This window comes from Hyperoodon ampullatus (genome assembly GCF_949752795.1).
Source record: "Hyperoodon ampullatus genome assembly, chromosome: 11".
In the NCBI taxonomy this organism is placed as follows: domain Eukaryota; kingdom Metazoa; phylum Chordata; class Mammalia; order Artiodactyla; family Ziphiidae; genus Hyperoodon; species Hyperoodon ampullatus.
Window position 1 is genome coordinate 60,935,807 of NC_136924.1, and position 25,121 is coordinate 60,960,927.

Consider the following 25,121-nt stretch of genomic DNA (forward strand, 5'->3'; position numbering starts at 1 on the left):
GGCACGGAAACACAATTCACAGTGAAATCCAGCCCCCACTTCTTCTAGGGGTCGTGCTGCTCTCAAGTAATGTTACTAGATGAGCAACATAAATTATATGGGGTGTGACTTGGTTTGCTCGTAAAATCATCACGCACATCGTAGAGATGTGTAGATCCAGAAGACAAAATCACCAAAATTGAAGATAATTTTCCTTCCTCCCAAGAAATTGCTGGCAGGACCAGGACAAGGCCAGGGCTTGGAAGAGGGAGAAGATGGGGATCTTGAACTGTGCGGGGGAGGTGGAATGGGCAGGTCCTCATTCTCTCCCCAACCCCGCAGCTGAGGTGACCTGCGCCCCCAACCAGTTCCAGTGCTCCATCACCAAGCGCTGCATCCCCCGAGTCTGGGTCTGTGACCGGGACAACGACTGTGTGGACGGCAGTGACGAGCCCGCCAACTGCAGTGAGTCTCCGGGAGCCCACCCCCCCTCCACAGTGTCTGCTGCTCCCACTACCCCCACGTGTGACCCCCCTCGGTGGCCGCTCCCACCCAGACCTCGCCCTCACAGTGCCGTCCTGAAAGGAGCCTCCCCCTCATCACTGGGTCACCCCCTTGCAGCCCAGATGACCTGCGGAGTGGATGAATTCCGCTGCAAGGACTCGGGCCGCTGTATCCCGGCGCGCTGGAAGTGTGATGGAGAGGACGACTGCGGGGACGGCTCGGATGAGCCCAAAGAGGAGTGTGGTGAGCTCCCCCAGCCCTGCTCCAGGGAAAGGCACCTGACGGGCAGGGCTGGGGCTGCCTGCCGCCTGCGTCCCCGTACGGCCTGTGCCCACCAACTCCTGTCTAATTCCCGCCCCGACTCCTGCCAGCATCTCATCAGCACACACCTGCCCACCTGTGGGATCTGTCGATCCCCTCCCCAAAGCAGCTCCCTCCACTCGCATTCCTCCTGCCCCAGAAGGTCCCATAGACTCCACATCTCAGAACACGGCCTGGACTCCCACTGCTGACCTTGGTCAGGCTGGAATGCCCACTCTCCCGCTCCTGGCCATCTTGACCACACCTTCCGGGGCCCTGACGTCTGCCCCCGACTCTGCCCCTGACTGCCCCTCAATCTTGCCTCTTCTAGACGAGCGTACCTGTGAGCCCTACCAGTTCCGCTGCAAGAACAACCGCTGTGTGCCGGGCCGTTGGCAGTGCGATTACGACAATGACTGTGGCGACAACTCTGATGAGGAGAGCTGCAGTATGTCCCCTACCCCGTCCCACCCGGCCCAGCAGGTGTCCTCCCCCAGGAGACCTCCCCGCTCAGTACCCCTGCCCCTGCTGCCACCAGGCTGCACTAGAGCAGGTGGCTGCTTCCCAGGGCTGGGGGTCAGGAGCTCCCTCCCGCCTCACCCCACCCCACCCCACCCCGCTCCATGTTGTGTATTTGAGTTTGTGCCATTTCACCTCATCTCATGTTTCTCTCCATTTTCACACTGTCCTCTTGGGGTTGCAGAGGTAGGTGTCTCTGATGTGCCCGTGCTCCTACCACATCCCCTGCTGCTGCCCCAGAGCCCACCTGTCCCCGTGCTGTGCCAGCCCATCATCCTTTACTGGCCTCTCCCTAAACCCTGGTGCTTGCCTTAGTGGTCTTGTCCCTCCCTTCCCCTCCCCACACACAGTCTGTCCTGAGGGCAGGGCCAGGGACCCGTGCCCTCTCTCATGTGTCTGCCCCAGAGGGGTAAGTGTGAGTGCCCTCTGGGCCCGACTGGTCCCATGAGGGCAGCCAGTTGGCTTGCCCGGGATTAGTTGAGCATCTTGGTCATTATGCCAGTCAACTGTGGCCTTCAGGGACACAGGGATGGGTGATATTGCTCTGCAAGGGCTGGAGATGCTCTCGAGGGCTGAGTCCCTATGCCCACCCTCCTGGGGCCTGTCTCTCCCCTGTCCTTCCCAGCCCCTCGGCCCTGCTCTGAGAGTGAGTTCTCCTGTGCCAATGGCCGATGCATCGCTGGGCGCTGGAAATGTGATGGGGATCATGACTGTGCAGATGGCTCAGACGAGGTGGGCAGGGAGACCAGAAGGAGGGAGGGATGGCCTTAGAAGAGTCAGGGCAGGCCTGCAGGGGTGCCCAGGTCTGACCAGGATGCTGCTCCTGCGCCCACAGAAAGACTGCACCCCCCGCTGTGACATGGACCAGTTCCAGTGCAAGAGTGGTCACTGCATCCCCCTGCGCTGGCGCTGTGATGCAGATGCTGACTGCATGGACGGCAGTGATGAGGAAGCCTGCAGCACTGGCGGTGAGCCCCTCCAGCTCGGCTCCCCAGCCCTCCCACCCTACCCCCACCCCGCAATAGCACTTAATCAGGAGCCAGTTGGGTTGAAATCCAGCAGAAAAACCTGTGGGCTGTGTCCACCCAGGCCCCATCCCACAAGTTCCAACACAGCAGTCAGCTGCCCTGAGAAGTAAAGTCCCTGCTCACTTTCCTTTCCTGGGGCAGTGGGCAGGCCGGGTGAGAGAAGGTTGGCGCTTGGAGCAGTGAGGGCAGATGTCCTAGCTCTGCGCTGGGGGGCTAAGGACAGGGATTGGAACCTAGGTCTCCTGACTCCCAGCTGAGTGTACCTGCCATTGAACTACAGTAGCCCTGCCACACCGGAGCCCTGCCGCACCACCAGAGAAAGAGGGCTCTCTGGACCCCTCTGGACACTTCCCCAAAAATGCCTCTTCTCCCCTAAATACCAGAGGAGGCAGTTCTGCCCAGCTTACCCGGCTGGTAGAAAATTAGGAAACTCGGGTTCGATCTGGTGGTACCACCGCTTTCTGCGTGTTCCCTCTAGGTCTCTGCCCCTGGAGGGAGGGCAAGACCCGGCCGCCAGCAGCCTGGGGCTCAGGGCTCATTCTTTACTCTTTCCTCCCCCTGACGCCCAGTGCGGACCTGCCCCCTGGACGAGTTCCAGTGCAACAACACCCTGTGCAAGCCGCTAGCATGGAAGTGCGACGGCGAGGACGACTGCGGGGACAACTCAGACGAGAACCCAGAGGAGTGCGGTGAGGCTCCTGGGTGGGGGCGCGGCTTCGGACGGGGCAGGGCTCCAAGGCGGGGGCGGGGCTTCTGTCGGGGCGGAGGCGGGGTTCTGACACACCCTGGTGGCCCTCGGCCCGCCCCCGCCCCCGAGGCTGATTCTGACTTGTCTCCTCTCGCTGCTGCAGCCAGGTTCGTGTGCCCTCCAAACCGGCCCTTCCGTTGCAAGAACGACCGCGTCTGCCTGTGGATCGGGCGCCAGTGCGACGGCACGGACAACTGCGGGGATGGGACTGATGAGGAGGACTGTGGTGAGCAGGGGGCCAGTAAGGGGGAGCCTGGGGAGCCTAGAGTGGGGGTGCTGCACAGGCAGTGGGGCTGGGCCAAGTGGGCTCATCATCTGTTGAGCCGATTCACCGGGAGAGGGGAGGATCCAGAAGAGGGGAGGATCCACTGCTGGGAGCCTGGGGGCCCTGTTTTGGAGGGAAAGAAGTCCCTGGGGAAGGTATTGAGGTGGAGACTGAGAATCTGGATGTTTAACCAGCTTCCCCTGAAGCTTGACAGCCAGGCTTGGGACCCCCTCTACCCGTGACTGACTAGGGGTTCCAGTGGGAAGAGGGGGCAGGGTGGTAAATACCCCGGACCTCAAGCCCCGCCCTCCCCCAGAGCCGCCCACAGCCCAGACCCCCCACTGCAAAGACAAGAAGGAGTTTCTGTGCCGGAACCAGCACTGCCTCTCCTCCTCCCTGCGCTGCAACATGTTCGATGACTGCGGGGACGGCTCTGACGAGGAGGGCTGCAGCATCGGTGAGACCCGGCGTGCTGGGGCAGGGTTTAGCCGGGAGGGGCTGAGAGCCGAAGCTCAGGCCTAGACTCTCTGTCTTTGCAGACCCCAAGCTGACCAGCTGCGCCGCCAACGCCAGCATCTGCGGGGATGAGGCACGCTGCGTGCGCACCGAGAAAGCCGCCTACTGTGCCTGCCGCTCTGGCTTCCACACGGTGCCAGGCCAGCCTGGATGCCAGGGTAGGAAGGTGGGGCCCAGCGGGGCGGGCAGAAGCCCCAGCCGCAAGACTTTCCATGACCCTCCTGTGTAACCCCCAGACATCAACGAATGCCTGCGCTTCGGCACCTGCTCACAGCTCTGCAACAACACCAAGGGCGGCCACCTGTGCAGCTGCGCGCGCAACTTCATGAAGACGCACAACACCTGCAAGGCGGAAGGTAGGAGCTGGGAGAGGACGGAGAGAGGGGGCGGGGCTTACAACGCCAGGATAAGAAACGGGACCTGGAACGCTGTGTTTTCCTCCAAGCACCCTTGCCCAAGCTTGGAATTCCAGACCCGCAGCACAGCTTTCTGCACTCCGTTCTGGCAGCCGTGCAGGGGCCAGAGGTCCTGGGGCTGAGGAAGTTTGGGGGGAGAGCACGCAGGTGCGCATCACCACACTTAACAGAGCCAAGTGTACCCCACCTGCATATTCCCATTATGCTTTTTTCAGGTTTATTGAGGTATAATTGACAAAACTGTAAGATATTTAATGTGTGCAAGGTGATGATTTGATGTACATACGCCTTGTGAAAGGATTCCCCCCCATCGAGTTAACAGTTATCAGTTCACGTATTTACTTTTTTTTTTTTTTTTTGGTGAGAACATGTAAGTTCTACACCCACATATGCTTTGACGCACACCTGCACCTTCCTCATGCCTGTATACAAACACACCCCACATCCATGTATGCACACCCAGACACACACACACTGTGCACACACAACCCCACCACACGTGCCCAAGTGCACTCAGATGCCCATGCACACCTGCCTCCCTCCATGGCCATGCTCATACACCCCCACATGTGTGTGCACCCGCAAGCAGATATCAGTGGGGAGCAGGGACCGTGGTGATGCTAGCAGAGGCCATGAGGAGGCCGAAGTCCATGAGGCTGGAGGAGGAGGGACAGCAGGTCACACTAGATCACCTCAGGAGGGGGGCGGGGAGGGGGGGGAGTTCCAAGGGCTGAGGCTGGCGTCCTCAAGCCTGGCTCTGGGACCGGGTGACAGAGGCTTCTGGCTGGGTCAGATGGTTTGATTAGGAGAAGAGACACTGTTAGTGTGAAAGGCGCTGGTCTGGGTGGGGAGCACGTTGCGGCGGCTCCTTCCAGCACCAGGCGCAACAGCCCCCAGCCCCACCTTTCACCCCCGCCAACATCTGGTCTCTTGTCCCTCCAGGCTCTGAGTATCAGGTCCTGTACATTGCTGATGACAATGAGATCCGAAGCCTGTTCCCCAGTCACCCCCATTCGGCTTATGAGCAGGCCTTCCAGGGTGATGAGAGTGTCCGCATCGATGCCATGGATGTCCATGTCAAGGCTGGCCGCGTCTACTGGACCAATTGGCACACGGGCACCATCTCCTACCGCAGCCTGCCACCTGCTGCGCCTCCCACCACATCCAATCGCCACCGGCGACAGATTGACCGGGGTGTCACCCACCTTAATGTGAGCACCCAGCCTGGGGTGGGACCTACATGGAGGCACGGGCTGGGTGGGAAGATCCCAAAAAGCAGACTGTTCAGAGCAGAGTTTGCAGAGGACAGCGGAAGGGGCAAAGGGTGAGACTGGCATGCAGGGCAGACTCTGGATTATGTCATGAGGCACGGACAGCAAGTAGACAGAGCAGCACCATCATCAGTAGGTGTTTCTGCCGCATGGCAGCCTGAGGCTACAAGGCACAGGGGGCACCTGGCCAGCAGCATCAGAGCCACGTTCAGTTCCTGATCGTCACAGCCAGCCCACTAACTAACCTATTCCATCTTACTAACCTATTTCGTCTCTTTGGGCTTTACTCTGTTCCTCAATAAATCAGGGTCGTGATATCTAGCAGGGACAGGCTGGCCGGGTGTCGGGGGGCTGGACAATGGGCAGGAAGATGAAAGGTGGAAGCCTCTGAAACTATAACCCCCTCATCCAGATTTCAGGGCTCAAGATGCCAAGGGGCATCGCCATCGACTGGGTTGCCGGGAACGTGTATTGGACCGACTCGGGCCGAGATGTGATTGAAGTGGCACAGATGAAGGGCGAGAACCGCAAGACGCTCATCTCCGGCATGATTGACGAGCCCCACGCCATTGTGGTGGACCCGCTGAGGGGGTGGGCAGGGGTCCTGGGGGGAGGCATCTAGGCTGGGGCTAGGAAGCCCTGGGTTGGAGGTGGGTGCCCAGCATCCCCCGGCTTGTCCTTCCTCTCCCAGACCAGCCTGAGGTCAGAGTCCTCCGCAGGCCCCTGGGTCTTCCAGGCTGCGCCCAGCCCTGGCCCTCCCTGATGCTGCCTGGGGTCCTGCTGGCCTGCTCAGGTGGGGCCTGGCCTCCACTTGGCTGTCAGCCAGGTTCTGGGCTTCTCCTCTGCTCCAGGGGGCAGCTCTGCCTGCTTAGACGACTCTGGAGCAGCACAGTGTGGTTTTAGAGTACAAGATCTTTAACCAGGTCAGGAAGTTGACTCCCCCCAGTTCTCTCTGGAGGAGGTGGACAAGAACACCCTCCTCTCTGTGTACCCAGCAGTCTCTGTGCCCTGTGCCCACCTTGAGTGGCCTCCTGTGGGAGCCCAGGTCCTAGCCACACTCACTCCTTCTCCCTCCCTAGCACCATGTACTGGTCAGACTGGGGGAACCACCCCAAGATTGAAACAGCAGCCATGGATGGGACCCTTCGGGAGACACTGGTACAGGACAACATCCAATGGCCCACAGGTCTGTGCAGGAGTGGGCAGGGGATGTGGGAGAGGTAGGCTCGCTGAGCCTGGGGCCACACAAAAGTTAGGGGGAGAGGCTTGGACTGGGATGGGACAGATGGGTTGTAGAGGCTTTTCCCAGAAGAGGTGATTGGGAGTGATCATGGGAGCAGGGTGGAACTGTCCCAAACATGGAGACAGTCCTGCTTGCTCCCCCAGCCTGGGGCAGGGAGGCTGGGCCTCACGGTGCTCTCTGCTCCCCCAGGCCTGGCCGTGGATTACCACAATGAACGTCTGTACTGGGCGGATGCCAAGCTCTCAGTCATTGGCAGCATCCGGCTCAACGGCACTGACCCCATCGTGGCTGCTGACGGCAAACGAGGTCAGAGTCCACCAGCAGCCTCGGGCCCTTGTCCTCCCCTCTGAGCCCAAGGCCTCACCTAGCACCTACCATCCTCCTCAGCCTGGCCCTCAACAGTCTTGCAGTGCCTTTCAGGCCCCTCCCAACCAGACACCCCCTGCACCAGTCCTGCAGGCCTGAGGCTCACCCTGACCCTCTGGGCCACTTTTCCATTCATTCATTCTACCAATGAGTATATTGAGCTGCGTGGAGGCAATATGGGTAATAATAGGAACTTAGCCAATATGAGAAGAGGGAGCAGAAGTTGATCCTGACCCCAGACGTCTAGGGCTGATGGGACCTTTTGCCAGTAGTGGCCACAGCAGGAGGAACAGGTTGAGGAGAGTTTGCTTTGGGATGTTTGAGTTAGAGGTACCTGGGAGCCTTGGGGCCCAGTGTCCTGGAGAGTGTGACCAGGGCCTGAGTCCCCTCTGACCCCTCCGCAGGCCTAAGTCACCCCTTCAGCATCGATGTCTTTGAGGATTACATCTATGGCGTCACCTACATCAATAATCGTGTCTTCAAGATCCATAAGTTTGGGCATAGCCCGTTGATCAACCTGACGGGGGGCCTGAGCCACGCCTCGGATGTGGTCCTGTACCACCAGCACAAGCAGCCTGAAGGTGAGTGGAGACAGAGAGCCCAGGCTGGGGCAGGGAAGGCCAGGGGGTGCTGAGTCTCCAGGCTGCAGCCTCAGGTCCTGGTGGGCAGGGGAGGTTCTGGGTCCACAGGGCTCAGCATCCTCCCACCCCTGCCCTCACCTGCAGTGACCAACCCCTGTGACCGCAAGAAGTGCGAGTGGCTTTGCCTGCTGAGCCCCAGTGGACCTGTCTGCACCTGTCCCAACGGGAAGCGACTAGACAATGGCACCTGTGTGGCTGTGCCCTCACCAACGCCCCCGCCAGACGGTATGCTCACGCGCCTCCCCGGTCCCCCATCCCATGCTTCAGAGCCCTCCTCCCTACAGCACCTGAATTCCCCTCACCACCCCCCGGCTCTGCACACGCCCACCATGATCCTTCCTGCAGCTCCTCGGCCCGGAACCTGTAACCTGCAGTGCTTCAATGGTGGCAGCTGCTTCCTCAATGCACGGAGACAGCCCAAGTGCCGCTGCCAGCCCCGCTACACGGGCGACAAGTGTGAGCTGGACCAGTGCTGGGAGCACTGTCGCAACGGGGGCACCTGTGCTGCCTCCCCCTCCGGTACGGCCTTCAGTTCTCCTGCCGGGACTCCTCCCGGCCCCTGGGCTCCCAGCCCCTCCAGCAAGCCGCCTCCGCTCAGACAAATCCCCAGCCCCTGCCCGGCCTTACTTCACCCCTGCCCCCAACCCCGTGTCGCTTTCCTCTGCCGTCTGCCCTCCGCCCAGGCCCTCCCAGCCCTGTTCCCCTGCAACAGGGCAGGGCGGCTCAGTGGGCCACAGCCCCGCTCACACATCCTCTCCCGCCAGGCATGCCCACGTGCCGGTGCCCCACAGGCTTCACGGGCCCCAAATGCACCCAGCAGGTGTGTGCGGGGTACTGTGCCAACAACAGCACCTGCACCGTCAACCAGGGCAACCAGCCCCAGTGCCGATGCCTGCCTGGCTTCCTGGGCGACCGCTGCCAGTACCGTGAGTGAGCCGTCCCTGGGCCCTGGGGCAGGGCATGATGGAGCTGGGGGTCTGAGAGCGTAGGTTGATGTCACAGGTGCGAGTTCTCTGGAGAGAGGCCGTTTGTGACCCAGCCAGGCCCAAGTTGCCAGTACTCCCCCGTGGAGGGGTCAGCACACTCCCCACCGAGGTAGTGAGCCCTCTGGCATCAGGATTATTCAAGCAAAAGCACTGCCCTGTCAGGATGCTCCGGGACATCTTTGTACCCTGGAGCCTGTGACGTGGGGGCAGCCAGGGGCTCTGGAGGAGGCGGGAGTCACCCAAAAGGCCTGGGGGTCCCCTCAGGCGGGCAGCTGCCCCCCACGACCTCTGGGGGACCCTCCTGAGGGTGGCGTTCGAGGCACCTCCTCTCCCACCCCCCCCAAAACACAGGGCAGTGCTCTGGCTACTGTGAGAACTTCGGCACGTGCCAGATGGCTGCTGACGGCTCCCGGCAGTGCCGCTGCACCGCCTACTTCGAGGGGCCCAGGTGTGAGGTGAACAAGTGTAGCCGCTGTCTGGACGGGGCCTGCGTGGTCAACAAGCAGAGCGGGGATGTCACCTGCAAGTGAGTGGGGCCCCGCCCTGCAGTCTGCCTGGCCAGACCCTGCCGTGTCCCACCCGCCGCCCACTCCTCCCAGCCCCGCCCTGCCCCTTCCCCAGCATCTCAGACACCCTCCATCAGCCCTGCCCATCCTCTCACTCCTTCCTGCAGCTGCTCCGATGGCCGGGTGGCCCCCAGCTGTCTGACCTGCGTTGGCCACTGCAGCAATGGTGGTTCCTGCACCATGAACAGCAAAATGATGCCTGAGTGCCAGTGAGTTGGGCCTGCGCCTCACTGGGGCCTAGATTATCCCTCCCTCCCCCAAGCCTGAGCCGGATCAGCAGAATCCTGCGGTCCCTCCCAGTTTCCCCGGCAGCCACGGTTGTGGATGTCATGCCCCCTCAGCTCTGCGCCTCCTGTCTGCAGGTGCCCACCCCACATGGCGGGACCCCGGTGTGAGGAGCACGTGGTCGGCCAACAGCAGCCTGGACGTAGGTGGCAGCGGTTGGGGAGGCAGGGCTGCCGGGACCTGGGACAGAGGACTTTGTGCCTCCTCGGCCTTTCAGACTGAGCTTCCCACCTCCTCCCCTCTAGATATGGCCTCCATCCTAATCCCTCTGCTCTTGCTGCTGCTGCTGCTTCTGGTAGCGGGAGTGGTGTTCTGGTACAAGCGGCGAGTCCGAGGGTGAGTTATGGGGAGTCTGGAAAATGGTGGCCATGATTTTACCACCCTATAGCCATATCCACCTGGAATCCCTGCCCCCAACCTCCTTCCTCCTCTCAGGGCTAAGGGCTTCCAGCATCAGCGGATGACCAACGGGGCCATGAACGTGGAGATTGGGAACCCCACCTATAAGATGTACGAAGGCGGGGAGCCTGATGATGTAGGGGGCCTACTGGATGCCGACTTCGCCCTGGACCCTGACAAGGTGGGCTGGGAGGACAGGGGAGGAGGCTTCCAGGACAGGGACAAAGGGCTGTGGGTGGGGTGACCAAGGGTATTGGGCTGGATGATGCAATGGAGGTGGGGATGGGGTACCCGGGCCACAGAGCCCAGCCCCTGAGCCCCACCTGACCGCTCTGTCGCCTTGCAGCCCACCAACTTCACCAACCCCGTGTACGCCACACTCTATATGGGTGGTCATGGCAGCCGCCACTCCCTGGCCAGCACGGATGAGAAGCGAGAACTCCTGGGCCGGGGCCCTGAGGACGAGATAGGGGACCCCTTGGCATAGGGTCCTGCACCATCGGACTTCTGCAGAGAGCCTCCTGCCCCCTGCCAGAGAAGTCCCACAAGGAGCCCCCATCCTGCCCAGCCAACCCCTCCCCAGCCCTGCTGGGATGTATAAATGTAAAAATGAAGGAATTACTTTTTATATGTGAGTGAGCAAGCGAGCAAGCGAGCACAGTATTATCTCTTTCCGTTCTCCTTCCTGCCTGCTCCTCAGCACCCTGCCCAATGCTGCCTTCCGGGAGGGGGCACAGGAAGGGGGCCCCTACAACTTACAGGTATAAGGGGGCCCTGCCTCCCACCTTCCCACCAAAAATGCAGCCCCACTGGGAGAGCTGGTGGTGCTGCCTCCCCCTCCCTGTACAAGACACTTCGTCAAGGCTCTCCCCTCTCATCCCCCCCCACCCCTCCCAGCTCCCTGAGGGCTGATTCTGGGATTCTGGGGCGGGTGAGTCCTTTGCTGCCCTTGTCTGGAAGATTTGGCTCTGGCTGAGGTAGGAAGGAAAGGATGGAGTTTTTTAGTTCTTCTTGGGGGAGGCCATCCCATGCCCCAGCCCCTACTGTAGGGGCACCTCTGAGATGGCCACACTCAGTATCCCTACCAGACAGGCCCTCCCCCTCTCCAGTGCCCCCACTGTGGCTCCCAGGGCTGGAGACTTTCTTTGGTAAACACTCCCCCAGGCTCCCCTCCCCTGGGGATGAGGAGGAAGTGGGGCACACCAAGGAAGGGCAAGCGGGCAGCCCCGTTTTGGGGATATGAACGTTTTAATAATTTTTGCTGAATTCCTTTACAACTAAATAACACAGATATTGTTATAAATAAAATTGTAAAAAAAAAAAAAAAAAAGAAAGAAAAAAAGCCGTTTGTGTCTACCTGAGTGTGAGACTCTGGGAGCTGGCCTGTGCTTTCATGCTCCAGCCACCAGAGGGAGCCATGCTCTGTGCTGGAGGGAGGCTTGAGCATCGGGTCTTCAGTGCCCTTCTGGAGCTCCATCCGCCTTCACTGGGCTGTGGCAGGGAAGTGGGTGGCCCTGGACTTGACCAGAAAGACCTGCTTCTCCTGGCTGTGTGAACTTGGACCAGTGACTTCACCTCTCTGGATCATGTGTTCTGTCTGGCTCTAGGACACTAACTCCAAGATCTGTTTCTCTGTACTGTCACTTTTATGAGACAACACTGCCACCCCTACCCAAAATTATCTCCCACAGTGAGAAATCCCACAATAAGAAATGAACACACTGGGGTTGTGAACAGCTTTCTAATCCTTCAGGGTGGTCCCATACAGCTCTCTCTTAAGTTTTCTCTTGAAGCACTGACATCTCACACTTCATGGAGAGTAATTAATCAGATGCCAAGAGTCAGAACCCTGGATTCAGGAGAAGGAGGGCCCCTGGAGCTAAAGCTGGGAAGACCAGTTTTCCAGGCCCCACGGTCCACCAACAGACACATCTCACATCCCAGGGGTTGACAGGAAAGGACTGCTACAACCAAAGGGGGTACCAGGTCTACTTCAGCCCCTGGCCAGAGAAGGGAACTTCTTGAAGGTCACACCGCTTTACATGGTCCAAGATTGAGGAAGGGTTAGAGCCCCGCTCTCCCCACAGTAGCAAATATGCTCAGAGATGGCAGCTTTAAACGTCTGAAGGACCCTTGCCAAGCCCAAGGGGGGAGCACTGCCTTTCATTCCCGCTGCCTCCCTGGTTTAACCTTCTCAGTCTATTCCTCCTTTCTTGAGGAAGCTATGGGTCCAAGCACCTCTAGAAACAAGAGCCCTCCCCTTCCCTCAGGCCTGAGATGCCATCTCCAGCCTCAGCTTCCAAGCAAGTTCTGCGATCCTCCGCTGCCTCCCGGGCTCCCTAGGGCCCCAGGGCAGAGCGATCCTACTGGGGAAAGGGGGCGTCCTTGTTGATCGCTTAGAGGGAGGCTTGTGTCCTCATCTGTCCACCAGGTGGCGTACGCACTCCTGCAGCGCAGCTCATCCTCAAGCCCAGCACAGCCCCCTCCCCAGTACACTAATTATGCACCTCCAGGAGGACCCCAGCCCAGCCTCTCACTTCCTTCCCTTGGGCTATTTGCCACACCCCCTCTACCCTCCTCCAGCCGGCTCCTCTCCCTCCTCCAGCGCCTGCCTACTACCCACCACCACCAGCCCCACCCCCTCACTCCCTCCTTCTGCCAGCCGCGCATCTGGCGCCCCCGGGGAGCCACTGATTCTCTGCCTGTCGCCTCAAGATCCTGGGCAGAGCGAGAGGGGCCCCCAGCTGCGGCTTGGAACACACACCCCTCCAGTCAGCATCCTCCCTCTGCCTGCCAGGATGGCCAGGAGCGGGTCTTCCAGGAGGCAGTCCTCAAAAACTCCTCACCTGCCAAGGATGGCAGAGAGACCTAAGACAGAGGTGGAGAAGAGACAGGGGCAGAACCAGAGGCAGAGGCTGATACAGACGGAATGAGAGACAGAGACACAGAGATGGAGACAGGGAGTGGTGTGTGTGTGTGTGTGTGTAGCTGGGGACAGAAAGCAGTGACCTGAGACTAGCAAAAGGAGGAGAGATGGGGTGGGTAGGACTCCAGAAAACCAGGACTCTAGTGAAGAGCTTCTGTCCTGGGTGCCCTGGGCCTGAGTGTGCCTGCTTCTCCCACTGCCCGCCACCATCTCAGCAGCCCCTGTGCTCGGCCAGGCTCAGGATTCGGGACGGAGCCTCTTGGCCTTGGGCCTTCTACCCCTTCCTGCCTCTCTCTCTGCCCCGCCTGCACCCGGGTTCCTGCCTCCTGGCTTCTGTCTGTCTGTCTGGGTGTCTCTGTGTCTGCCTCATCTTCTCAGCATTCCTAATCCTTGTTTTGTGTCTGTCACATCCCTGTATCTGTCTTTGTGTGCTCCTGGGCTTGTCTGTCGGACTGCCAGTGCCGGCGTACACCTGAGTGTGTGTCCAACTCCATATGTGGATGTTTGCCTCTCTGCCAAGGCAAGGAAGGTGGGGTCGTCGGCTCTGAGTACCTGTCTGGGTATGCTTGTCTCTTGATGAAAGTGTGCATTTGTCTCTCTGTCTCTGTGTGCTCCTGTGTGTGTGTAAACCGAGTGTGTCCATCTGTGTGGATCAGTGCCTCTAGGTGTGCACCTGTCTGTGTGTGTGTGCTGCTCTCTGTGTGAATGTGTTTCTCTCTGCCTGTATGTTCACCTCTACAGTGTGGCCTGCCCCTGTGATTCACCTGCGTGCATGCCTGGGGGCATGTGCTGGTGTCTCCGGGTATGTGTCTGTCTCTCTATGTCTTTGCTTGTCCCTATCTCTCGCTGTCAAGGTGTCGGTCATACCACAACCTCAGCCACAGCCTCAGTGCATAGCAACAGCTGACAGCTGAAGACTCCTTGGGCAGGAGAGAGAGAGAGACTAGTGGGAGGAGGGAGGGATGAAGAAACAGCCAAGAGGATAGGGACAGAGACAGGACCAGGCTGGAGACAGAGACAAGGACAGAGACAGAGGTGGAAGGGGAGAAGGATCTAGAGGAGCTGATGGTGAAAGATGGGACACTGGGAGAAAAGGGATGGAGGCTGCACCAAGAGGCCGGACAGGCGGCGCGGTTCCTGCCCAACCCCCCACGCGGGGATGCTCTGGGACGTGTGGAGGGGTCGGCGGTGGGGGCCGAGGGGCAAAGGTGAACAGCGGATCTAGCGGAGGGGTCTTGAGACCGCAGAGGTGCCTTGAAGGCGGGGGCGGGGGGCGGCGGCGGGCGCCCGTTTGTCAGCCCTATTGACAGACGTGATAGGGTTTCCGTCCGTGATCAATGATTCTCATCTCCGGGCCGAATGAGCCGCGGGGCGCCCATCCATCCCCGTCAGCGCCGCGCAGCGGCAGGCACCCGGGGCCCCGCCCGCCCTCAACTCGGCCCCTGCCCTGCTTCTGCCATGGGACCCTCCAGGGCCCGGAGCATCGAAGGGGCCCGGAGCTCCGAAGGACCCTGGTCTTGCTGGGCCGCTGAGCCTCCCCAGGCCCCTGCTCCACCGTGCCCCGCTTCGGGAACAAGGTCCCGGAGCCTCGAGCCCCACTCCCGGCCCTATTCCTCAGCGGTGCACAGACCCAGCCTCTCGGGCACAGGTACAGGGTGCCCGAACCCCTCAGCCCTCTCCGCTTCGCACCTGGGCTGGGGGCGTGTCGGGGGCGTGTCGGGGTGAAAGTCACCTTCGGTGCCCCCAGCTGGGCGGGAGGGGGCGCGCGGGGCGCGGCCGGGATTGGAGCTCCGCGGAGCCCCGCCCCCCAGCCCGCCCGAGTCAGACCCAACTTTCTCCCCCGCCCGCGCCCCGCCCCCAGCGCCGCTCTCCGCTCCGCTCGCCGCTCAGTCCGCGGGCCGCGCCGCCCGCTACCGCCGCTTCGGCAGCCACCCCGCGCCCTCGACCTCAGGCCCGGCTCCCGCTTGCCCGGGACCCGCCCCGCCCGCCCCGCCCGGCCTCCCGGGAAGATGCGGCTGCTCCTGGAATGGCTTCTCTTGCTCTTTGGCCCGTGGCTCTTGAGGAAGGTAAGGGCTGCCCTGCGGTAGCGCGAGCTCTGGGGTCCGGGACGCAAAGGTCCCAGAGTGCGAGGGGCTCCGTGCGGCCGCCCCGCCTCCCGCTCGGAGCTTCCGAACTTTGCGCGGCGTGGGGGACGCGGACAGACAGATTCCCGATTCAGTATAGGCGCTCTCCCAGCGCAAGTTGGCTGGGGGTCCGGGGGGCTGGTGCCAGGGTGGAGGCCCGACTCGGATCCCGCTCCAGGCGCGGCGGGGGAGGGGACGAAGCCCAACCCGCGAGTGCGCCAGACAGAGCGGGAGTGCGAGACAGACAGACAAGCCAGCAGGGTGTCAGCCTTGCCGTCTTTCCGCGCCAACCTCGCTCGCCTTCCTCGCTGTCTGTCCTTCCGCCCATCCACCCCCGCCTTCTCAATTCTCTTCTCTGCCCTTGTCACAATGCCAGGTGAGCACTGTGTTTCGAGAATACACAGCTCGAACACACGCGCGCACACACGGACTCACACAGATACCACCGAACTTGGCTACAGTCTCCCATCACATTTCCCGCGGAGACACCATCTCCCCTGCACAACCTCACAGACACACCCCTCTCTCACGCCCGGCGGGTAGGGGGTAAGGGCTGTCTGGAGTCTCTCCTCCTGTCCTGTCCTCGCCCCCATCTCCCTAGGCTGCCTCCTTCCCTGAGGCTCCAGGGCGAAGACAGAGGCTAAAGGGGCCCCCGACTTGATCTGCCCCCCTCCCGACTTGTAGGCTTCGATTTGTGTACACGGCGCGCTCGTGTGTGCTGGTGTGGAGTGCGGGGGTCAGCGTGTGCACTTGTGTGCGTGCCTGTGTCCGGGGCAGCCAGGCTTGGGTGTCTAGTGCTGGGGTCCAGGGTGCGTGTCTGCTGGTGTGGCGTGTGGTGTTGGCTCTGAAGGGGTGAGTGCAAGTGTGCCTGCTTCACAGTGCAGCCATCTGTGCCCCGCCGTGAGTCCCATAATGGGGGCCTAGGCCCAGGACCCTATGTTCTTCCATCAGCGCCCCTGTCTCTGACTTTCCTGTTTCCTACCCTAAGTGTGACCTACCCAGTTTGGAGCAGACAGGTGGCTCCCTAAACCCCTACTCGCTGCACCCCAACTCCCAGACCCTGCAGAATCTGGAAGGGGTGTATTTCTCCCCACACACCTGGACCCCCACCTGCTCAGCCAGATCGCACTCAGCAGCTCCAGCAGGGCAGGGGCTGCCCTAGTGAAGCTGGTGATGGAGCTCCCAGATTCTCCCAAACCCGCCTGGTGACCTTGAGCCGGAAGGTGGGCAGAGGAGCCCCCTCCACAAAAACTGCTTCCACTGGCAGGAGCTTCTTTCGGACCTGCTGCCTAGCTCCGCCCATAGAGCTGCCTGTGGGAGGGGGTCTGTGTCCCACAACCGACCCAGGTGTGAAGGCCCCGGGGGAGAGGTGGTGGGGATGGATGGTACTCCCCTGGCCCTCCTTCTAATTCCTCCCCACTCTCCTCTCCCCTCTCCCCATCAAATAACCTCCCCTGTGGACCTATCTGGTTTAATTTCCTTTGCCCCCTGAAGGGGAATGAAACATCTGGTGAAGACTTGAGGGAGAGTAGGCGTGAGGATGTGAGCGATGGGGATGTATCTGAGTGTGCTAGAGCTGCCGCTGTGGGCCTCCGTGTTGGAGTCCGTGGGGGAGAGTGTATCTACCATTTAGTCCAGCTTGTGTGCATGTGAGAAGCTGTGTTTACATGTACGTACAGACCGTGGGTGTGTGAATATGTATAACTGCGTGTGGCAGTGTGTGTAGGAAAGTGTGTGTCTGAGTATCTGTGTGCGCTTGTGTGCACTCGTGAGTATGGGGTGTGCTCATGTGTTTACCCCGAGGTGTGTCTCTGGTGGATATATGTGTGTTGGGGTGCATGTGTTGTCTGTATGTGAGTCTCCGAGGCTTGTGAGTGTGTATCTGCTTTCTTGTCATTTTGAGTGCATTTGAGTGTGAGCCTCAGGATGTGTTCATGTATCTGAGTGTGGCTTGTGTGTGTGTGTGTGTGTGTGCGCGCGCTCAGGGCTGTCTCAGCACCAGAGCTGGCACTGGGTTGACACTGGGTAAGAGGCTGGTGGGGCACAGTTTACAGGGAAACCCTAATTGTCCAACATTAACAACCCTGCCTTCTCCCATGCCGCGCTCACTTGCCCCTCCTTCAGGAGCTCTCTCCCTCCTTCCTCCTTGCTCCAGGCTCCTGGTCTCCTTTCGGGGGCCTTCAACTCCTGGCTTCCACTGCCCCTGGGGCTCTGGCCCAGGTCTCCTTCAGGATCTTTCTAACACTGTCTTTGACTCCTCTCTCTTTCTCTGGTCTTCCCCACCCCTTGCCAAAGCAGCCGCCTACTGGGAGAAGCAGCAGGCGATCAATAGTCACTAATCACTAATCACTAATTACTAATTAGCTGGGGGAGGGCAGGGGCGGGGCCCTGTGGGACCTTCCAGCTCTATCATGCCTCAGGGAAGGATTAGGCTGAATTGAGTCTCTCAGCACTGGCTGGCCCCAGCCCTGCATCTAGCGACCCCCTCCTGCCTCCGTATTCCCCTCTAGTCCCCCAGCTAATCTCTGGCTGGGCCACTTAGGCACATGCAGCCTGGGCCAGGGCCCAGAGCTGTCCGCAGGGATTTGGGGGTAATCAGGGGCCGCAGCTGGTCCAGGGACACAGGCGAGGTGGGCGCTGTGATAGCTCCCTTGGGCCAGGGCCTGCGAGTATGGGAGGGGCACCCGCGGAAAGAAGAATTTAAACGGTCTTAGGTTTGGGGTGGGGGAGGAGCTGGAGGTCCAGGACTGGGTGGCTGGGGAAGAGGTGAGGTACTTGGGGGACAGAAACAACGTAAAGAAGGGTCACTGGGGTCAGAGACAGGGTCTTTGGGAAGGGGCGAGATAAACGTTCAGAGAGACCAGGTAAGTGGAGGGGGCATCCTAGGGGTCAGAGATGAAGTCATCGTCGAGGAGATGCGGAACTTTGGACTGAGCCCTGGAACTCCACATGGGCGGGGGCCAGGATGGGGGCCAGGGTAACAGAGAGAGGGCAGGGTCGGTCATGGGGGAGGGGTCCCAGGGCTCAAGGGTGGCTGGGCGCAGTGGGGAGTCTCGGGGCTCGGGCTGGGAACGAGCTGCGGGGCGGGGATGGGGAGCAGGGAGCGCTGCCTTGAGCGCTGGAAATTGGCAAGTCTCCCCCTCTCCCTCGCTACCCCTCCTCCACCTCCACCCCGCCCACTCCCCCTCCGGCTCCGGCTTCGGGAAATTACATCCCAGCTCCGCGGCTCCCACCCCGCCCCGCCCCCCGCCACCACCGCGCCCCGGAGCCCGCGCCTTTATAGGCACATTTATTGCAATAATAAAGTGAGGCGCAGGGCGGGGGGCGGGGGGCGGCCGTTCCCGGGGGGACTGCGCCGGCTCTGGGAAGCAGGGAAATAAAATAAAATCAAATCAAATCAAAATTCAGATAACGGTGAGCCTTGCGCTGCAGGCCACGGGCAGGCGGGCAGGCGGGGCTGAGGGGGAGGAGGCGCCCTGCCCAAGGGCAGAGCCCGCCCCACCGGCGATCCCCGCCCCCTCACGCTATAGCTATAGTAGGGTCTGGAAGGAGGTATCTTCGCCTCCACCTGCGTGGCCCCCTCCCATAGCCTGATCCTGCCGGTCTTCTGCCTTTTCCTCTGACTTGTCTCCCATACCTGTCCTCAGCTCCTGTCTCCCTGTCCCTGTCTCTTATCTCCTTCCTTGTCCCCCACCTCCCATTCTAGTCCCCATTCACACTCCCCATCCCCAACTCCATCCCCTGCGTCTCTGCATCCCTCAGTATCCCTGTCTCTGCCCAATAACCATTTCCCATCCCCCGTTTCTGTTCCCACCCCCATCTGGCCCCCATCCCCATCTCCCAGTCCCTAACCCACTCTCATTCTTCCCCAGTGCCCATCCCTCATCCACCATCCCTGTCTTCCTCCATCCCCATTTTAGTTCCCACCTTGTTCTGTTCCCCCATCTTCATTCTCCTGGCCCCTATCCCATCTGCATCCTAGTCTCTGCCCAATGCCTGTCCACCATTTCTGATCTCCTCTTCACCCCTCTTCCAATGCCTGTCCTTGTTCCATCCTTATCTCTGCACCATATACCTGTGCCTGCCCAGTCCCCCTCCATCTCTGTCCCAGTCTTCACCCCAGCCTGTCCAGTCCACCCCACCTCTGTCCTCACCCCTGTCTCCATCCCTGGTTCCCAGCCAGACCCTGGCTATTTCACCCACCCTGACTGCAGTGCCCACACCTCTTTCTAGGTGCAAGGGTTCAGTACACTATTCCCTCTCCTTCCCCAGCCCAGGCCTGGAGCACTCCACCTCCCCAACCACAGGGTGCCATCCCCTCCCCCAGTCAGAATCCTGAGCCACCCCGCCTGACCCACACAGCAGGAGAGAAGCCACCGACAGGTCTGGAGGCCTGGGGGAGGTGTGCCCTGCAATGCGGCTGGGGGGCCAACAGCCTGATCCTCCTGCATTCCCAGCGGTCCCGTCCCAAAAGAGCCCCCCGCCACCCCAGTGGAGTTTGTTCAGCAGCAAAAGGCAGCCTCAACCCCCCTCCGATGCGTGGGCTCGCTGCCTTGGGGGCAAAGCACTCCTGGCTCTGCTCCCGCCCCGCCAAGGTCCGGAAGCGTCTGGTGAAGCACACCCCCATCCTCACCCTCCCACTCCCTCCTGCCCCCCTAAGCCGACAACCAGGCTAGCCTCTCCCCTCCGCAAATGTCACTGCACCCAATTATCTTAATTAAACCAGCTCTGAAGTGAGGGGGACCCTTCCTCAGACAACACCCTGCTCCCATCTCATTCGTAGAGGGGGAGGGACAGCACCATGGATTCGAGGCAAAGACTGGACTCCCCTATCACCTTGCTTTCCCCTCCCTCCCATCCCCACCCACGGTTGGAGACAATCTGAAGGATAGAGGGAAAGTACCACAGTTAGACAGACAGACAGACAGAAAAAGAGAGAGAAACAGAATCACAGAAGGAGAAAATTAGAGACAGAGTGAGGAAGAGACAGAGACAAAAAGAGACTGAGAGGGAGAGAGAGAGAGAGATGGAAAAACAGTGAGAGGGAGAGGGAGAGCGAGCGTGCGGGCAAAGAAGCCAGAGGGAGGATTTGATTTGATTTGATTCCATGTTCCCATTTCTCGGCTCGTTTCCTCGAAGACTCTCGCCCCTCCCTGGCTGAGCTCTCCGCACAGGGTGGCTTCGGCCGCCCACCGCCCCAGCCCCGCAACTCTTCCCTTTTATCTTGGCTGTCTGCAGCAGCGGGTGGGGGGCGCGGGCGCCCAAAGCCCAGGGATTTGCCAGGATCAGAGAAGCGCAGGCAGCAATTTGTCTGGGATCAGAGTGGGGGGACACCTGGTACCCCTCACAGCCCAGCCAAACCTTGCCTCTCCCAGCCCCTGCCTGGGAGGAGTCGCTGGACTGAAGCAGTCGACAGGTCCTGCACTGGGTGCAGGACGTCTGGTGCTGCTGGGGTGTGCTGGGAGGGGATAGCTCAGAGGCATTCGGGGTCATAAAAGCAGGCTTGGGGACCGATGGATGCCCTGGAAAGAGCTAGTGGTTGGGCCCAGAGGGGTGAGGAGATGAGGTGTCAGAGTTCAAAGGACTCGCCCCCAGCCATTCTTTGACTTCCCCTGGAAGCTTCACACACTCCCTCCTCCGGGGCTCAGGCCCTGCCCTCTCTAAACCCACCTCCTGGGGCCTTGCTCCCTCCTCCTAGAAGGCCCTTTCCCCCTCCCCCGTGGCCCTGGACCCCTTCCCCTCAGGCCCTCTCAGGCCCACCCTCCGGGTGTTAGCTGCCAGCTCAAGCTTGTCAGTCTGAGTCAATCACTCTTGACGCTCCCGCCCCCCTCACCTGAGCTGGGAGGAGAGATGGACGGGAGGAGGAGTGAGGGGGGCGATAAATATGTATGATGAGCGGGTGGCGGCGGCATTAATAACCCAGGATCGCAGAGCTGCGGGAATGGGGACCAGGCGGTGGAGATTCTAGCCCAGCAGCTTGACTCTGCCATTCCTGTCCCTGGTGGACACATGGTGTATGCAAACAGAGGGGGACACCCATGCTGCCTGGCCTCTTTACCTACCCAAAGCTCATCCTGCAGGCCAGTGTGGGACCCCCCTTCCCCAGACCATTCATATACAATTCACACATATGCACCCCCAGGGGAACATAATGAGACCACAGTTGTTATATTATTGTGGATACACTGACACACACCCTTGAGAAAGAGCTTGACACACGCACAGAGGATGATAGGAGCTCACACAGGGAAAGTGATACCCTCAGTGAATCACACACAGCCACCCTTAGATATACAGCCAATACAGGCATACAACTACACCAGCCACACAGATGCAACTACCACAAACTGAAACACAGCCTCATTCAGATCAACACACACAGACAGACAGACACAGCCAACCCAAGCACATATGCAACCCGGACACCTATACATAGCCATCACAGACTAATACAACAGACATTCGGCCACCACAAGCAGGCAGACACACATAACACAGCCTCCTCAGACTGATACACAGGGGCATAGAGATACACATAGACACACACACACAACCACCATGCACAGGCAGACACATACACACCCACCAGCATAGGTTGAGATGAGCACATGCACGCGCACACATACACACACACACACACACAGAGTCATCACTCCAGGCAGGCAGGCACATACGTACAACCCTCTCAGGCTAACAGAAATACAACCACCCCAGACTGACACACGCAGTACTCCCTGCCCCCCAAGCCGAACCCACACGCAGTAAGGGCCACACTGAATGGCCACAGCTGGCACAGTCTGACTGACACACTCTGACATGCACAGCTCCTCTCCCTCTCCTCGCTGGGGCAGCATCTCCATATTTCTTCCTCTCGCTCTCTCGCGTCTCCTTCACTCCCGGCCACCACCCCACACACCCACACACCCCCCCGCTCCGCCCTCCGCCCCAGATAATTGATGGCCCGGGCCTGCCCGGGCAGCTCTCGCCTCTGGATCAATCTTGTACTCCCCCATGCTGTCTCCCAGATCCGTGGCCACCTGAGACACACGGAGATGGGTGGGGGCAGGCAGGGGGTGGTCTTCCAGCACGCACCCAGCCCAGGGAGACCACCAGGAGGCCTCCCCCACAGCAGGAGTGCTGGAGGCAGAGAGGGGTGCCCACGTAGCTCCCAAGCCTCAACCCACAGCGCCCAGACCCTCCACTGCTCTCCGCAGCTCCATTGGTTTCCCTTGCTTCTCCACACAAGGGAGTAGAGGCTGAGGCCCCGGTGAGGACTCTGGTCTTGGCAAAAGTGTCGGGAGGTCTCACTCTTTCTTGATGCTGGACATTGACAGTGGTCATGGCCTCCCTTTGCCAGAGTCCAGCTTCTCCCTGGCCCATTACTCCCAACCAAGCCCGAGTCCACAGCTCCACTCCCTATTCAAACCCACATTGGCTTTGACCTTTTTGGCTTTCTCAGCCCTCATCAGAGTTCTGAGAACACAAGGATTCTCAGTGTCATTTCACAGATGTAGAAACTGAGGCGAGACCACACAACTTGAAAGGGCTGCAGGCCCACTCAAATGCGCACTCCCTGAGTAACTGCTCCGGGCGGCCCGATTCCATTTGGTTTCCTAGCGGCTGCGGAGAGGGACTGGCGTGGCCCTGGCGGGTGGCCCCAGACAACCCCAGCGTCTCTCTTTTCCTCTTTCTTCCTCCACAGGCCGTCAGTGCCCAGATACCAGAGTCCGAGAGGCCGCAGTACCTGGAGCTGGGCCCGGCCACGGCCGGAGAGGGAGCCCCTGGCCATCGGCTCCCGGCACCGCCGAGGTCCTCCGACGGCCTGGGCACCGCCCGTGCCTGGAGCTGGGCCTGGCCGGCTAACCACACCCGGGCACTGGCCCGGGCTGGGGTGGCGGGGACCCCCGTGCAGCGCACCAAGAGAAAGCCGTCTGTCAAAGCGGCCCGCGCCAAAAAGATCTTCGGCTGGGGGGACTTCTACTTCCGGGTGCACACTCTCAAGTTCTCGCTGCTGGTGACGGGTAAGATAGTTGACCATGTGAACGGTACCTTCAGCGTGTACTTCCGCCACAACTCGTCCAGCCTGGGCAACCTCAGCGTCAGCATCGTGCCGCCCTCCAAGCGTGTCGAGTTTGAGGGCGTCTGGCTGCCGGGGCCCGCCCCCCACCCTCTGCAGTCTACGCTGGCCCTGGAGGGGGTGCTCCCTGGGCTGGGGCCCCCGCTGGGGCTAGCGGCCGCGGGGTCGGGGCTAGGGGGCACCCTCGGGGGCGCGCTGGCGGGTCCGTTTGGGGGCGCGCTGGGAGTGCCCGGGACCAAAGAGTCACGCGCTTTCAACTGCCACGTGGAGTATGAGAAGACGAACCGCGCTCGCAAGCACCGCCCGTGCCTGTACGACCCATCGCAGGTGTGCTTCACCGAGCATACGCAGAGCCAGGCCGCCTGGCTCTGTGCCAAGCCCTTCAAAGTCATCTGCATTTTCGTCTCCTTCCTCAGCTTTGACTACAAACTGGTGCAGAAGGTGTGCCCAGACTATAACTTCCAGAGCGAGCACCCCTACTTTGGATAGCGCGCCCCGCCCTCGCCCGGGCCGTGAGCTTCCCGCGAAATCCCGGACTCCCTAAGTGGGACCTCTCCCGTACCCCGCAGCTCCTGTGGCCGCGTCCACCCTTTCCACTCTGGGGCGGAGAGGAACAGCCCTCCCGGGAACCATCAGTCGGCGTGGGTCCCCTTTTCCTTACTGGGAGTGCCCACGAGGCTGGGGATAGCCCCCTTGGCTACAGCCCAAAGCGGAGCAGCAAGAGCGCAGCCCCAGAATAGGCGGGGCTTGGAGGCGGTCCCAGCGTCTCCTGCGTGCACATTGGGTCCTCTTTACGCCCTGGCGCTGGGCTGGATACTCCCTTTGCCCGCAGCTTTAATAACGCCTGGCCTGGCACCCTCATCCCACCCTGACTTTCCTACCCCCAGGCACTTGTCCTCCACCCTGTACCCACGTAAAGACCATAAAGGCCTATAAACCGTGGCCTATTCCCATCCCCTTCTGCTTGCCGTATGCCTGTCCCCCTTTCCCCGAAACCCCAATGATTAGAGTAGCGGAAGCAGAACTCCTGGGCATAGGCGATCGACCCGGCCCCTGCCCTCCGCCCGCCTCCCTCCGGTCCTTGCCATCCTGCTCCACCTTTCTGGCTGCTTCCTCTCGGTGATTTTTTTTTTTTTCCTACACCAAAACAGACGGGAAAGGGAGCAAAATAAAGTGAAATCCAATACGCGTCTGTGTGAGACCTTTGTAGGGAAGGGGGTGGTGGTGGTGTGGGTTTATGTCTGGCAGAGACCTGGCCAGGGCCTCCTTCCTCGGCGGCTCGTGGGGAAACTGAGGCAAATGTTGACGGAGCTAGCACCTTGGAGGTCATCCAAGACCAGATCAGATACAGATGTGGACGACCCTTGGGATTGGAGCCCTGCCTGAGGTGGGAATTTTCCTCCCAGAGGTGGGCGAAGTGAAGCTGCCGAAAATAGGATGGGGATTAGACCTGACAGCGGACCACCAGCGAGCTATTTTGGGGGAGGAGGTATAAGGCCTTGAATGGGATGGAGATGTAGGGACAGCGTAGGCAGAGCGCTGACAACCTGCTAAGATCCGCGGGGCTGGCGGGAGGCGGCAGGTGGGGCGGGGGGAGGGGAAACGGTGTTTTCGGCATCTGGAGTCATCGATCTTCCTTTTCCTTCCTAATTCCGTGGGCGCTGAGTTTGCAGACGGCTGGGGGAGGGAGGGAGAGAGGCAGGGAGGCCTGAGACAAGGGGGTGGGGGAAGGGACGAGCGCGAGTTTGGAGAGCCCAGCAGCGTCGCTGCTGCTTGCCTTCTGCAAACGCAAACAAGGGCCCCTTCAGCCAGCTGCCCACCCTCCCCACCCCCCGCCTCCAGCTCACTCCTGTCGACACAGCTGCTAATTTTATCCGCCCCCAGCCCTGGCCCGGGCGTTAATTGGCTGCGGCTTCATTAGCAGTTCTCAAGCTCAGCCCCACCACCACCACCCCCCCGCCTC

The 25,121-nt window shown here is 60.6% G+C and overlaps 2 protein-coding genes across 2 annotated transcripts in view; both read left to right on the forward strand.

Annotated features, from left to right (window-relative positions):
* Positions 1–10,667, forward strand: part of LRP1 (LDL receptor related protein 1) — an 80,776-nt gene extending 70,109 nt beyond the window's left edge. Inside the window, exons 66-89 of the mRNA XM_079714223.1 lie at positions 322–444; positions 601–726; positions 1,115–1,231; positions 1,928–2,034; positions 2,138–2,270; positions 2,900–3,019; positions 3,182–3,304; positions 3,660–3,800; positions 3,883–4,017; positions 4,096–4,215; positions 5,218–5,486; positions 5,959–6,137; positions 6,626–6,732; positions 6,979–7,095; positions 7,560–7,736; positions 7,881–8,021; positions 8,142–8,315; positions 8,561–8,722; positions 9,134–9,308; positions 9,456–9,557; positions 9,711–9,775; positions 9,879–9,969; positions 10,069–10,213; positions 10,379–10,667. Coding sequence (XP_079570349.1) covers positions 322–444; positions 601–726; positions 1,115–1,231; positions 1,928–2,034; positions 2,138–2,270; positions 2,900–3,019; positions 3,182–3,304; positions 3,660–3,800; positions 3,883–4,017; positions 4,096–4,215; positions 5,218–5,486; positions 5,959–6,137; positions 6,626–6,732; positions 6,979–7,095; positions 7,560–7,736; positions 7,881–8,021; positions 8,142–8,315; positions 8,561–8,722; positions 9,134–9,308; positions 9,456–9,557; positions 9,711–9,775; positions 9,879–9,969; positions 10,069–10,213; positions 10,379–10,519 — 3,290 coding nt within the window. The 3' untranslated portion in view covers positions 10,520–10,667. The remainder of the gene's footprint in view (positions 1–321; positions 445–600; positions 727–1,114; positions 1,232–1,927; positions 2,035–2,137; positions 2,271–2,899; positions 3,020–3,181; positions 3,305–3,659; positions 3,801–3,882; positions 4,018–4,095; positions 4,216–5,217; positions 5,487–5,958; positions 6,138–6,625; positions 6,733–6,978; positions 7,096–7,559; positions 7,737–7,880; positions 8,022–8,141; positions 8,316–8,560; positions 8,723–9,133; positions 9,309–9,455; positions 9,558–9,710; positions 9,776–9,878; positions 9,970–10,068; positions 10,214–10,378) is intronic.
* Positions 10,668–14,967: 4,300 nt separating this feature from the next.
* NXPH4 (neurexophilin 4) lies at positions 14,968–23,647 on the forward strand (the record flags this gene model as incomplete). The annotated part of the gene is made up of 2 exons (XM_079715875.1): positions 14,968–15,024; positions 22,784–23,647. 2 exons carry the CDS (start codon positions 14,968–14,970, stop codon positions 23,645–23,647), a joined length of 921 nt encoding a protein of 306 aa, XP_079572001.1.
* Positions 23,648–25,121: the final 1,474 nt, after the last annotated feature.